The 14,403-nt window shown below is 38.4% G+C and overlaps 1 protein-coding gene across 1 annotated transcript; it reads right to left on the bottom strand.

The window, feature by feature from the left end:
- Positions 1 to 1,759: 1,759 nt before the first annotated feature.
- On the bottom strand, positions 1,760 to 2,275 carry LOC114581134 (serine carboxypeptidase-like 13). Its single transcript, XM_028700579.1, has 3 exons — positions 2,119 to 2,275; positions 1,932 to 1,977; positions 1,760 to 1,843 (listed from the first exon to the last, which is right to left on the bottom strand). Exons 1-3 carry the CDS (start codon positions 2,268 to 2,270, stop codon positions 1,760 to 1,762), a joined length of 282 nt encoding a protein of 93 aa, XP_028556412.1. The 5' UTR covers positions 2,271 to 2,275.
- Between the last annotated feature and the right edge of the window lie 12,128 nt (positions 2,276 to 14,403).

Genomic DNA, 14,403 nt, shown 5'->3' with positions numbered 1-14,403 from the left:
ATCCGAATTCTCCTATCCATCGCGCTTCAGCGCAACTGGCCGGTCACACAATTGGACGTGTCCAATGCCTTCCTTCACGGCGACCTCGACGAGGCCGTTTACATAAAGCAACCCACTAGGTTTGTCAGTAAACAATTTCCAACTCACGTTTGTCGCCTACATAAAGCTATTTACGGATTGAAATTGTCTCCACGTCAGTGGTACACCAAATTAACGACTCATCTGCAGGCAGCTGGTTTTCAGTTTAGTAAATCTGATCCAGCTCTTTTAGTATACCACAATGGTGAAGACCACATGTACATTCTCATCTACGTGGATGATATGCTCATTACCGGCACGAACTCCTCGTCTATACAAACTCTCATACACAAGCTACGAACATCCTTCTCCATTAAAGAGCTAGGTCCGATAGCTCTCTTCCTCGGCGTTCGAATTACCAGAACATCCCGCGGTTATTTTCTGGATCAATCTCATTATGCCATGGACATCCTACGGGCAAGCGGTTTCAGCAATTGCAAACCGTCTCCAACTCCGCTCACCTTCAAATCTTCCCGCCTCCAGTCGGTAGACTCCCCTGCACCAGATCCTACTCTGTACAGGCAATTAGTTGGCTCTCTACAATACCTCACCATCACTCGCCCCGATCTTGCCTTCGCAACGAACCAACTATGTCAACATATGCATGATCGCTCCGTCGCGCATCTGCATGCCCTGAAAAGACTTCTCCGCTACGTGCAGGGCACTCTCCACTACGGGCTCCCGATTGTCGCAGCTCAACCAGTATTAAATACCTACGTCGACGCTGACTGGGCCTCCGATCACTCCGATCGGAAATCCATTACAGGTTTCTACTCATTCCTCGGTGCTACTCTAGTCTCTTGGTGCGTTAAGAAGCAAGTCACAGTCGCGAAATCGTCCACATAAGCTGAGTACAGGGCCCTCGCATCCGCCACCTCCGACACCATCTGGCTTAGGCGACTGCTTGCTGATTTCCAAGTTCCACAAACCCAGCCCGCCAACATTCACTGTGACAATCTTTCGGCTCTAGCTCTTGCTAAAAACCCTGTATTTCATGCCCGCACCAAACACATAGAAATTGACTATCACTTTATAAATCATCACATTCAGTCTAAGGAAATTGTCGTTCATCACATAGACTCCGAACAGCAGCCGGCAGACATTCTCACCAAATCTCTACCCGTATCCCGCTTCTATCTCTTAAGAAACAAGCTGACGATCCTTCCCCAGGATCCTCAGCTTGCGGGGGACTGTTAACCACATAAAGCAATGAGTACGCTGCAACCACTTGAACCAATGAGTGTCCTCTCTGCTCACTGCCAGAGAATTCGTTTTCCACTACTGGTGGCAGAGCCACTTACCAACGGCTGCCAACTCAGCCTTCTTCTTTATATACATCTTTACTGTACATGGGACAAAGCTATGAAATGAATTCTACAGAATACTCTCTTAGTCTCCTTCTCCATCTTTCTCTTCCTCCTTGCTGTGTTCACTGTTTTGCAGGTATCTGAGGACACCGAAGCTTCTCACAAACTACCCTGTACTTCTCCAAGGCCTACAACAAATATTTTACATGAATGGGCTCGTCCCAATATGCTCTTGATTTGACGAAAGCACATAGATGCCATATTGAGCTACAACATAATATATTATTTAATGATACACAGTCAAATAATATGTTTTATTTCAATGACAACTTTATATCCATAGCTGAATCTGTGTAAATCATGTGTAGCATCGATCACAGTAAACTGTGAGAAATCCACCTTCGAAACATGGCTAAACATTCCTTAGCCTTATATTCTGGAGCCGTGTGACCAGCACCCTATATATAAGATAAAAAATAATCAAGTCAAGCTTAACATGTTAACTACAAGTAATAAACTAAGAGCATCAAATCAGAAAAGCTTTACCTTAACAGTCGCAAAGGTCAGATTATTGGAGTAGGATTCTGTGTATCTATGGAGCCAATGAGAGAAAAATGAGCTATCATTATGTGCTATTATAAAAAATTTAAAAATAAATTCATACATTCCTCCAAAATTAATGACGGATATAGTTTTTTTGCCATTATTAACGAGCAAGTAATTAAGAACTTACCCAGCAACTTGGCCATCCACATGCCATGATCTCCACCGGTCAGTGATGGAGAAGTTAAGGGATTTTACCCACTCCTTTGTGCCAACAAAAGGGAGAACCATGTCATGATCACCGCTGCACCAAACGAAACAAATACAGTCACATGTATCCATATATGTGTGTAAGAGAGACAGAGAAAGAGATTGATTGATTCAAAAAGTTTCTGCCAGCTAAGTATATATATGCACACAACTCCCCTTGGCCTATTGGTTGAGAGCTTAGGCTTCCAACTAAGAGGTCCAAGGTTCGAGTCTTTGTGTATGTGTTGTGTGTGAGAGTTTACCTTAAATGGCCTAAATGTCCCAAAAAAAAAAAAATCAATGCTTCTCCTGTTGCGCGCAGCTTCTGAAATCTGAGTGAAAAAAGAATATCAGGAGTTAACGTGAAAAAACTCATAATTAGAAAAAAATTAGGGAGTTACATTAAATCAAAATATTCAATATGAAAATGGGGAGAAATTATATAGATTTCTTCTCTTTGACTCTTTTATTGTCTCTCTTTACTTCTCTCTTCGTTCTATATATGAGCGGATCCACCATGGACTCAGCCCTCAAATTTTTTTTTTTATAATATTTAGAGGGGATATTTTATAATATTTAGAATATTTTGGGCATTTTGCCCCCCCCCCCCAAAAAAAAATCTTTTTTGTCCTAATTTTATCGATCATAAGCATCTTTAACCATAAATTTTTTTTTTGTCCACCCTCAAAAAAGAAGCTCGATCTACCCCTAGTTCTATATACAAATAGATAAAAGTGATGCTTTTAATATATCAAATTAAACAAGAAAAATAAGGGAACAAAAACTTCTCAGTCTGACTTGCAGTGTTGCAGCACTGAGGTTTGGAGTGTCGGCGTACTTCACTCTAAGTTTTTAAGTCCACCTAACATCCTATAATGTTACGGCATTGGAGTATGGAGTGCCACAACACTCAGCTCTCTGTCTCTTCCCCAAGTTAGGAGCATTCCAGCATACATCGCTGCTCCCCCAATCCACAAAAAAAGGAAGCGTTGCCCCCTTACAACACTCTAGTGAGCTCGATCGATGATATTTAGATTTGAGATACCAATACAGTCTGATTGATACACAATCAGATTTCACACTAAACTATTAAGTGTTATCAAGTGTGTTAGATGTTGTTAAAAAGTTTTATCAATCTAGCATTTGATTCTCATTTTAAAATATATTTGAAAATATGATTCAATCTTTTTAAAAATTACATCCCTATAAATATAAATTTATATATAAATCCATTTTGATTCAATTTCAACGCAATTATACTCATTATACTCATGCTTCCATAATAATTAAAGAGTTGATTCCTCTCCAAATTTGATCAAATTTAAAAATTAATATAATTTTTAAATAATCATTTGAGTAAAAATATCAGCCTTGAAAAGCACAAATATTTATAAGGACTTTCGAAGATTGAACAATAATAGGGAGGTTTCAGCACACATCACAAATAACGAATTGATTGACAAGCTCTGTCACATGTCTTGGCCTGGCATCAGAGAAATTATTTTGTGCGGATATCGGATGGTCAGGAGATCAATCAGATCACGTCACGTCACCTAGTACACAGTGGTCCGAGCATCGGTATGAAGCAAAAAAGTGACATGACGCATTTTGATTGGTCTCCAGATGCCGGACACAAAATAATTTTTCCTGGCATCAACATTCTTCATTTACTAAGGAAATAGTTTGCAAGAACTTAACTGTAGATTCAATTCTTTCCATTCAAATAAGGAAATAGTTTGCAAGAACTTAACTGTAGATTCAATTCTTTCCATTCAAATAAGGAAATAGTTTGCAAGAACTTAACTGTAGATTCAATTCTTTCCATTCAAATAAGGAAATAGTTTGCAAGAACTTAACTAAAGGGAACTACGAAATTAGCCAGAGGCATTTGCGCTCCGCCCTCCTACCAATGATATTGACTTTCAACATTTTTGGTTGGTCTCGCTCTCCGCATTTTTCTGCTTCTGGTTCTTTCTGGATGGATAAATGGTTTCCTTTCTTTTAAGTCCCTCCTTCCCACCTCTCCTTGCTTCCTTGCCCTTTCCTATGATTGGTAAAAATTTGATTTTGATGCAAAATAGGAGACGGAAATTGGACTGGACGGATTCCATGATGGAAGTTGTAAGAGTTCTGTGACATGAGAGTTATTTTAAGAAATTGTTCGTTCTGCTCATTCTAGGTTGAGGGGAGGAGTCAAGAGATTAAGAATTCTAGCATAATTTATAGGGTCAAGAAATGACTTTTAGAGGTTGGTAATCAAATAGTGGTCAATGGATTATAATTTGGTGATGGAGGTCGAACTACCCCAGTCAGACGACAATGGCCGTATGTTGGAGGATTTAGTTAGGCGACGGTGGATGTAGCACTATAATCAAGCAATAATTCGCAGATCACCACAATTAACTAACATTTGTTGGAGGATTGTGGGGCCATGGTAGTCATGAAATCTTAGTCAGGTGATGGAAGTCGAAAGACTATAATTAGGTAGCAATTTATTGACAATTGTGATATTCATGGTCCAACTATGCTGTTCAAATGGTGTTTGAGTGTTTGCCCGATAGTAGTGGTCACGTGGTGGTCTTGAAAGGAGCACTCCGGTTATGGTTTGTGGAGCTCTATAATTATTCAAGCATATGAGCTATCTTAAATCTCAGACTAATAATTCAAGCTCCCCTTCAGGTAGAGAGATCCCCTTCAGGTAGAGAGATGAGTCTATTTATAATTTTTTTAGAAAGGCATATATATATATATATATATATATATATACATACATATACATATATGAATGTCATGATATGTTAATTATTACATACATAAACATAATTTATATTCTTAAAAATTTAAATGTACAGGCATCCCCTTTAGTTGTCGCAACTCATATGCGCATAGCTCGGGAATGGCCAGTTGAATGCCCACGTATGATTTATGTCTTAATTAACCTTGGATTGAAAAATCTCAGACATTTGTAATTCATTAGGTTAGATCACAACCTTATCACAACATTGGTGGAGAGATGATGTCCATTAACGAACACATTTCATTTGACGATCGGTGAGATGACGATCACATTGCAGGATGTCCAAATTTTACTAGGGCTTAGAGTTCATGGACATGCTGTGGTGGGCTCAAATGTTGTTGGGCAAGGACGCATATGGCCAACATGGCCTAGTTGCTGTGACAAGCTACTTGGGACGCATCCTAGCAAGGATATGGTATGCCACGCTCCACATGATGAGTAAGATGTTGTGACATTTCGGATGGGTTCAACACAGGTTGTGTCTATGCTCCCACTATGTTCGCTTCGATAGACTTTTACAGAGAGTCATATGATGATTTGGCCATAGAGACTTTCCTTCAACATGTCCGAGCATACATCATATTCATGATAGATTATTTTTTGATACCCGATACATCACAAAGTCATGTCTCTCTATAGTGGTTACCTCTGCTTGGAGATGTAGATAGCTTTAGCAGGATATCTATAGGCGGTGCAACTCTTTCACATCTTTATAGGGAGCTGTGCCATGCAATAAGGCCAACAAAGACATATATTGCTGGATGTGTAGCACTCTTGCAGGTTTGATCATGGAAAGATTGCACATAGGTCGACCAACACTACGAGTCCCATAAATTTTTGACTTGGCTGGACGACCTTTGGGTTACAGGTTAGTAACTTTTAGTTAACATAATTCAAATGTATATTAAATAATAATGTTCTATATAAATTAATAGGTGGGCTAAAGAAAGGATACATGAGCTTCCTTCTAACAACACGATGAGGTATAAAGATGATTTTGATGGTCTGCGGATGTGTCAGGTATGGCTATATTATGATAATCTAAATAATTTATTATTATTCATAATTAAATAAAATAATCTTTTTTATAATTATCAGGTTATCATGACTCTATATACACAAGAAGTTTTTGATGCTCTTTTCGTATAATGTCAGGATGGAAGGGAGATTTAGAGGGCATGAGTACCACTGATTAGTTGGAAATGTGCAGTGTGGAACCTCTTGAATCGGGTCATGAGATAATTTTCAGGCGCACAAACCACTAATATTGAACCTATGGATCAATCATTTAGGCGCATTGATGGCCGTGGTAGAGCAGATCCGGATTGGACTATACAATACAGTGACTACCTACATATTTGAGAGGAGAGAGGCATATGTGGTACCTATCACTCCACAAGTAGGCACATGTAATCAGGAACTTGGTGCTTATCTACGGTGGTATAGATCTTGGGCATCTATCTACCTTTTATAACCACAAACGGAGCATCCGGAGACCTTTTTTTTCTTGATCACATGGCAAAAGATTAATGGTATGTACTCCATTATTATATATATTATATGGATTATTTATCATAATTTCTATAATTATTAATAATTAAGTATTAAATACTCTTTAGGCGGACTACTACATACGATCTTTTGCGATAGTTGATCCATTTGCCATGGGAGGAGGACAAAATGCAAGTTCTTTGTAGTTGGCTATAGATCAAGTTGTTGAACTATTTGCCAGAGTTCAGCGATCAATTTATATTGACTATACCACTTTTAATACGTCTACGCAGGGGGGGACAACAAAGTAGAGAACGTGCTGGGAGTTCTCACAGGCCTCAGTATAGTAGACGATCTATTTCAAATGCTCTATCCCGGTCGATGGGGAGCAGACACCGACAGACTGTTGAGACTAATCCGCATCGACATTCCATTCACACACCATCCATAGGTTATGACTTCATGGGAGCAGGTCCTTCAACCTCACATTAGAGCCCGCACATTGGAGAGTCTAGTCAACCATGACATATATATTACGGCATACAATCATTATTTTCAATAGCCATTATAAAGTTGATGTCATCAGTAGGATTGCCTTCATCTCCCACGTAGCAGGACAATATATTAATGGGAGGTTATCCAATAGAATAAGGTACACAACTTTCACAACAACATGCCAAAGTTGAGCAGGAGGAGGATGAGGTCTCAGAGGAGTCACAATTACAAATGAAAAGATGGGAGGCACCAATTAGATATACTCCAGGGAGTGAGGCCTTACCCAGACATCGTTAGTTTGAGCTTTGACTTATATTGTTATAATGATCTTTGGGATTTGACTTAGAATTGTAAATATTTATTCACATTATAAACTTTGCTTATTAAAACTCGACTACTCAAAACTGTTATTACAAGAAATGATTTTCATCCTACTCATTTTTTTTAAATAATAAAGATAAACTCTTGATGAACTTTTGTAAATATGTCATTTCAGCTACAATAATCAAGAATGTATACTCCCACTTTTTGGATGCTAGCAGCTGTGACAAAACCAAACAAATAATTAGAAAAGGTAGCAGCCAGTTGCGTGAAAGCTTATCTTTTCCTATGGATGAGGAGCTTGAAGCTAGGGTATCATCAAATGAACTATTCAGGTGTGTTACACATACTTGGGATGAAGATAATGATTACTTACTCTGGCACAAACATGATGATATGAAGACAAGGAATATAGAGGTAACCCTGCACGTCGAGAGTTTAGATGGAAACGTCTACAAGAAAGCTTTACCGATCATAAACGTCAGCTTGTGCCAATAGATTTCCTAAAGGGTTGAATTTTGGAACTTGGTCATGATAGAGATGGTATAGTTGAACCAAGTATTAGAAGGTCCATGTTGGATATAGATCATTGTATTTTATACTCTTATTGGTCTCATAAACATGATCAGCACATATTAGATTCTTATAAAATGATGTTGCAAAGTTCTAAACATCTAAAGCTAAGGATTTTCTTAATAGAGAAGATTGGCAACAATTACAACAAGAATTTCAGTCCCGCTTCAAATGTTGTCTTACACAAACATAGCTCCAAGCTCGTCTACGATATCTACTAAACAATATGAAAGTCTAAAGAATATGTTCAGCTTTATTCCTATTACTGTGCTTCCAAAATGTATTTTATGTTGTTATTTAGTTTCTTAGTCAAATATAATTTAAAAATGTACTCCATGTTGTTATGTTGAAGCTTAATATTTATGTTTCTTATATTTTTATATTTAACAATATTTTGATGTTTACAACTTTTTTAATACATAGAATTTCTTCTAGTTTATATTCTTCTGCAATGAATCAAAAAGAAAAAAATCCCTTTGAAGACATTAATCATGGAGGGCAGCACAAGAATAATGGAATGTTTAAGACATTCCACTGACGAAGTGTTAGAGGAAAGGGCCAGATCAAATGAACTTTATCGTTGTTGTATTAATTCTTAGTCTGATATTGAAGACTGCATATTATGGGAAAGATACAATACAGCTATGATGATCCGCTCTTACAGGGAGGATATCGGGTTGAACGTGACCGATGGAAATATGTGCAGGGGAAGTTTACACAAATGTTTGGACATCTAGCACCAATGAAAATTCTTAAGGAAAGACATGCTGAAACAAGAAGGCTTAAAGATAGATCGGTTTAGGTGATTGTGGACAACCCAACAACAGATATAAGACATTGTATTCTCTACCGAAGATGACATCCTGTAGCATATAAATTCCTTGCTAATACATATGAGAATCTGATATATTGGCCTAGTAAAAAGAGGAAGGACTTTCTTGACGCGTCAGATTGGGAGTGCTTCCAACATTGGTTTCTAAAAAAATTCGGTTGTTGCCCAACCCAAACACAACTTCAAGCTCGCACGCGCATGATTATAAATAAACATTGAAGTTAATACAACTTCATAATGATCGCAATCAAAAAACTCTATGAATGTAATGTCAATGTCTTTTATGCTCGTTTCAAAAATTTTATTCCAAAATGTAATTATTTACAAATGTAATTATGAACAAAATAGATCACAATATAAACTCTCGATCAATTATTATTATTCTACCAGTTAATAAATTATAATTTAATTATGTCTAATTATACTTTATATATTATTTTATAATTGTAGATATATTTCATTACATTTTTAATTTAAGTTATGAATAGCTATATTTTAAATGTTTTTTCAATCTAATTATTACTTTCGTTCATTCAAAATAATTAAAAAAAAAACAAATACAAATAATACTAATCCTTACATTAAATCTTTTTCATAAATAATTTTTATAATATTCACCTTATCGATATTTTTTAATAAATATTAATATCACCTACCATAAAAAATATAATTTTAAGGCCAAATTTTCATTAAAAATACAAAAATAATTTAAATATTTTCATTCTAAAAACAACATAAACAAATATATAATAAATCCCTCATAATAATTACAAGTTACAAGAATACAACAACAACAACATCAAACCTTTTATCCCACTACGTAGGGTCGGCTACATAAATCCTTTTTCTCCATTGTGTCGTATTAAAAATCAAATTCTCATTTAAATCTAATAAAGAAAGGCCATTCCTAATATTTTCTAACCAAGTCTTTTTAGGTCTATTCCTACCTTTCTTAACATAAGTCAAATCTAATACCTCTACTCTCCTAACCGGGTCATCGGACGGCCGCCGTTTTATGTGACCAAACAAGTTACAGGAATAATAAAAAAAAAATATTACTTGATATAAGAAAAATAAATTAAGCATTTTTAACCATGTTCACAAAGCCTAAAATTTTAAGAAATTTTAAATTTTCCGTCAAAACCTGGCATATGTGATGGGTATGTAAATTTACATTAGATTTGCTCAAAAGTCCAAAAAAAAAAAAAAAATTCATATGAGCAGTCAACCCAATATGGTAAATATGAACTTAACAACAAGAAAAATGAAATATCAAATCATCCTTCAATCATCGGATCGGATGAACAGTCATGTGATGTTCCGTCGATGTGAAACAGTGGACTAGAATGCAGTTTTATGCTTTAAATTTGCAACCGAACCGACTGAATGCGCTGAGACATGCATTAGGCGCATTCGCCGGACCATTTGGCGCATTCAAATAATGCGCCATTAGGTTTGGCGCATTCAAAGAATGCGCCTACCAGAAGAGCGCGTTCAAGTAATGTGCTGTACGGAATGACGAATTCGCTTGTTTTTAAATTTCTTCACCATTACGCTGCTTCCTCTAAATTTGACGACAAATGAGCTGCTTCCGAAAAATTGGCCTTTGCAATTTCTATCACCTGTCGGTCATGATTACAAACTACTTGAGTTAATTCATTCCAACATACGGGGTCCTTCCCGAAATCCCTTTGCATAATGTTATAAATAATATATTATTTTTATTGATAATTTCTTTTGCTATACATGGCTTCTTCTAATGTTTCACAAAACTAAATCTACCCGAAATTTTATCAAATTCAGGCAACTGGTTAAAAACCAAGTCGATACTCATATTAAAATCTTATTCTCAAACAATGGAGGAAAATGCATTAACCACAACCATTATAGGAAAAATTGTTATTTCCCGTGGCATTTCAGACGGGCGTAAGTCCACCAAAAATATCTACGAATCGACTAGTGGTATTTTCACTGGAAATATTCCAGCGGCTTTTCCTGCAGATATAGGTACGACAAATTTTCAGTTGCCTATCCGTCGATCAAGCCGTTGTTTATTTTAAGCAAACAATATTTTCGAATGAAAATTGTGTCGGAAATGTTATGGCGAAAATGTCGACGGAAACCTGATCACTTCTTTTTGGCGGAATAGCCTCCGGAAACATTTCCAGTGGAAAATCCGCCAGTGATTCCACAGGAGGATGCCCTATTTCCAATTGTTCGTAGTTATCTGCTAGTAATTTCTCCCTTCCTCCCATTTGTTGCTCCCGTTCACGTGAGTTGTCTCATGTGGTTCACTTCTCCCGTTTGCCTCTGTTTGTGCTGTTTGCCACCTCATCGTAGTATAGATGTCCACCGTCATCCGCCGCCTCGTCGTGACATAGTTGTTCGCTGTCTCGTCTACAATTCTTTGGTATTTCAATATGTTTTTCGTCATTTTATTTTGTGATATAATGTACCCCTCAAACTTAAGGGATAAGATGATTATGAGACCTTTAATGTTTTATGGCATAGAATGTTGACCATTAAAATATAAGCATATAACACTGCATAATATATTTTTTTGATCAAATTTCTTATTACATATAGCATTAGTATTTCTGTTCGAAGTTGAAATGTGCATATGATATATGTATATTTTGTAAAATTGTTGTGTTATAGAATATTTAAGAGGAATGGGTTTTTTTTTTTGTTTATGAGACATGTTTCTAGCTGATTATCCACCAGTAACTATGAGACTTGCAATGTTTCTTGCATAACATTACCACTAGATGTTCCGGCAACCACTCCGTTGATGATACCTGCTGGTCAGCTCTATGGAAATAATCAGCGGCTATATTCCGCCATAAATTCCAGCAAAAATCCCACCGAAAAAAGACATGGAGCTGTCATTTTTTAGACTATATTTTCGATGAAAAATAGCAGGAAATATTTCCGACAGTCTTTTTTTTTTTTTAACGACGATACATTCCCATATATATCACTTCCCACCCTAAATTCTCAACCCCTTCACCCTCATACCAATTTCTTCTATTTCTTCCCCATCTCCACAAACACATTCATCCTCCACTACCAAGGGGAAATTCTGAAATTAAATTGCTTCTTTGCCTTCACGACAAACTAGACAAGACAGTGTACATGCGCCAACCACTATGCTGTCATGATCCATAATATCCAACAAATGTATGCCTTTTTAAAAAGGATCAGCTATGGTGCTTCTTGCCAATTGTTCACTCCTTTCAAGCCATTTGCAATATTTCAGATTTCAATTCAATCATGATGATCTGCCATTGATACACAACAAAAATCACATCATTGATAGCAATATCCTTGCAATATAAAATCATCAACAAACTGTTAATCACATAAAGCAATGAGTACGCTGCAACCACTTGAACCAATGAGTGTCCTCTCTGCTCACTGCCAGAGAATTCGTTTTCCACTACTGGTGGCAGAGCCACTTACCAACGGCTGCCAACTCAGCCTTCTTCTTTATATACATCTTTACTGTACATGGGACAAAGCTATGAAATGAATTCTACAGAATACTCTCTTAGTCTCCTTCTCTGTCTTTCTCTTCCTCCTTGCTGTGTTCACTGTTTTGCAGGTATCTGAGGACACCGAAGCTTCTCATGGTATCAGAGCTAATGCTCTACAACTAGTACCATTCTGCAATGTCCGAAAATCAAAGTTCAACCGCTCAGACAGCAACCTCCTCCCTGTCGGCGTCCATGGACGAATTCACAGTACCATCTCCTCTCAAGTTCCTGGTCTCCAACATCAAGCAAATAGTTACTATCCAACTAAACAGCGAGAACTATGCCATTTGGAGGTTACAGACTCTCAAACTTTTCTCCGCAAACGGCTTCGAGGGCTACCTCACGGGCTCACAGGCTGCTCCCGCCAATGAGGCGTCCACTGACTTCAAGCTGTGGAAACTAGTGGACCAGAACCTGGTTTCAGCACTATACTCCACGATCTCTCCGGCTATACTGCCCTACATACTGAATCTGGCCACGGCCAATGAAATCTGGAAGACATTGGAAGGTCGTCTTCAACCCACAAATCACTCAAGAGTGATACTACTCAAGAATGAGCTACATAATGTGGCCATGGGTGACAGTTCAATGCAGCAGTATTTAGCTCAGGTAAAGGGAATCGTGGATAACATAGCCGCGATAGGATCCAATGTCGAGACCGAAGACATCCTGCACTACATCTTGAATGGCCTCCCGGCTGTGTACAACTCATTCAAGACATCGATTCGCACTTGCCTGAATCCTATCAGTTTGGAAGTCCTATACTCATTACTGGCTAGTGAAAAAATCAATATTCAAACTCAGATCCTGCGGGATACCGCTATCTCCAAGGATAACACCACGTTCTTCACCAACTATCGCTCAAACAGGGGAAGAGGGAGCTCATCCCAATCTGCCAGATCTAACAGAGGACGCGGATACAACCGGAACACCACCTCCGTTACTCCCACGAATCAAACCTTCACCCAATCTGCTAACGGACGACCCATTTGCCAGATCTGTAATAAACCAGGCCACATCGCAACAGCTTGTTGGCACAGATGTAATCTCAATTACACAGCCCAGCCTCCGCGTGTTATGCTCAGCCAACCCGTTTCCAATACAACCACGGAATGGATGCTGGATTCAGGTGCTTCCTCACACCTCACATCTGATCAAGGTCATCTTCAGCAATGCCTCCCTTACCAAGGAACAGATTCCATCTCCATCGCCAATGGCAGCACTCTACCAATCCAAAACTCCGGCGACGGCATCCTCCCACTTCCTCCCTCCAACTGTAAGTTACTTCTTCGCAATCTTCTCCACGTTCCTTCCATTTCTCACAATTTACTCTCCATTCACCGACTAACCACCGACAATCACTGCTCCATTTCATTTGATTCCTCCGGCTTCCAAATCAAGGACTTGCAGGACAATCAAATCCTCCTCCTTGGTAGAAGTCGCAACGGTCTCTACCCTATCGCCGCCACTCCCTCCCCTTCACATCATGCTCTTCGATCTGCCTCTACATCAGCTCCTTTATGACATGCTCGGCTTGGTCATCCTCATCACTTAATACAACAAACCTTAGCTTCTTTAGATACTGGCATATGTAATCCCTCTAATTTAGCTTTTTGTAAATTTTGTAACATGGCCAAGAGCCATAGATTACCCTTTACTGCTTCTACTCATGTAACCGCTGTCACGACTCAACCCGATCGGGACGGATCCCGCTCGCATCGGGCCGTGACACAGCCAACAAATCCACCAGATCCGTCTGCCTGATCGGAAGAAAATGTGCAGACTTCGTCAATCGATCCACAATCACCCAAATAGCATCGTGCCCTTGCCTTGATCGAGGAAAACCCATAGCAAAATCCATCGTTACCTCCTCCCACTTCCACTCAGGGATGAGAACGCCTGCAAAAGACCTCCTGGTCGTTGATGCTCTGCCTTCACTAACTGACAAGCTTCGCATTTCGAAACAAAATACGCTACATCCTTTTTCATTCCTGGCCACCAGAACAAATTCTTCATGTCTCCATACATCTTGCCACTTCCCGGATGAATCGTATAGCCTGAATGATGTGATTCGTACAGAATCTCTTTTCTCAAATCTCCAAACACAGGAATCCACAACCTGTTCTTGCATAAAATAACACCAGAATCAGAAACTCGAAGTTCAGGCTTCTTACCAGATTC

The sequence above is a fragment of the Dendrobium catenatum genome, unplaced genomic scaffold (genome assembly GCF_001605985.2).
Source record: "Dendrobium catenatum unplaced genomic scaffold, ASM160598v2 fragScaff_scaffold_1557, whole genome shotgun sequence".
Classification (NCBI taxonomy): Eukaryota; Viridiplantae; Streptophyta; class Magnoliopsida; order Asparagales; family Orchidaceae; genus Dendrobium; species Dendrobium catenatum.
The sequence above is the reverse complement of the archived record's forward strand: the minus strand, read 5'-3'. Positions and strand labels throughout refer to the sequence as shown.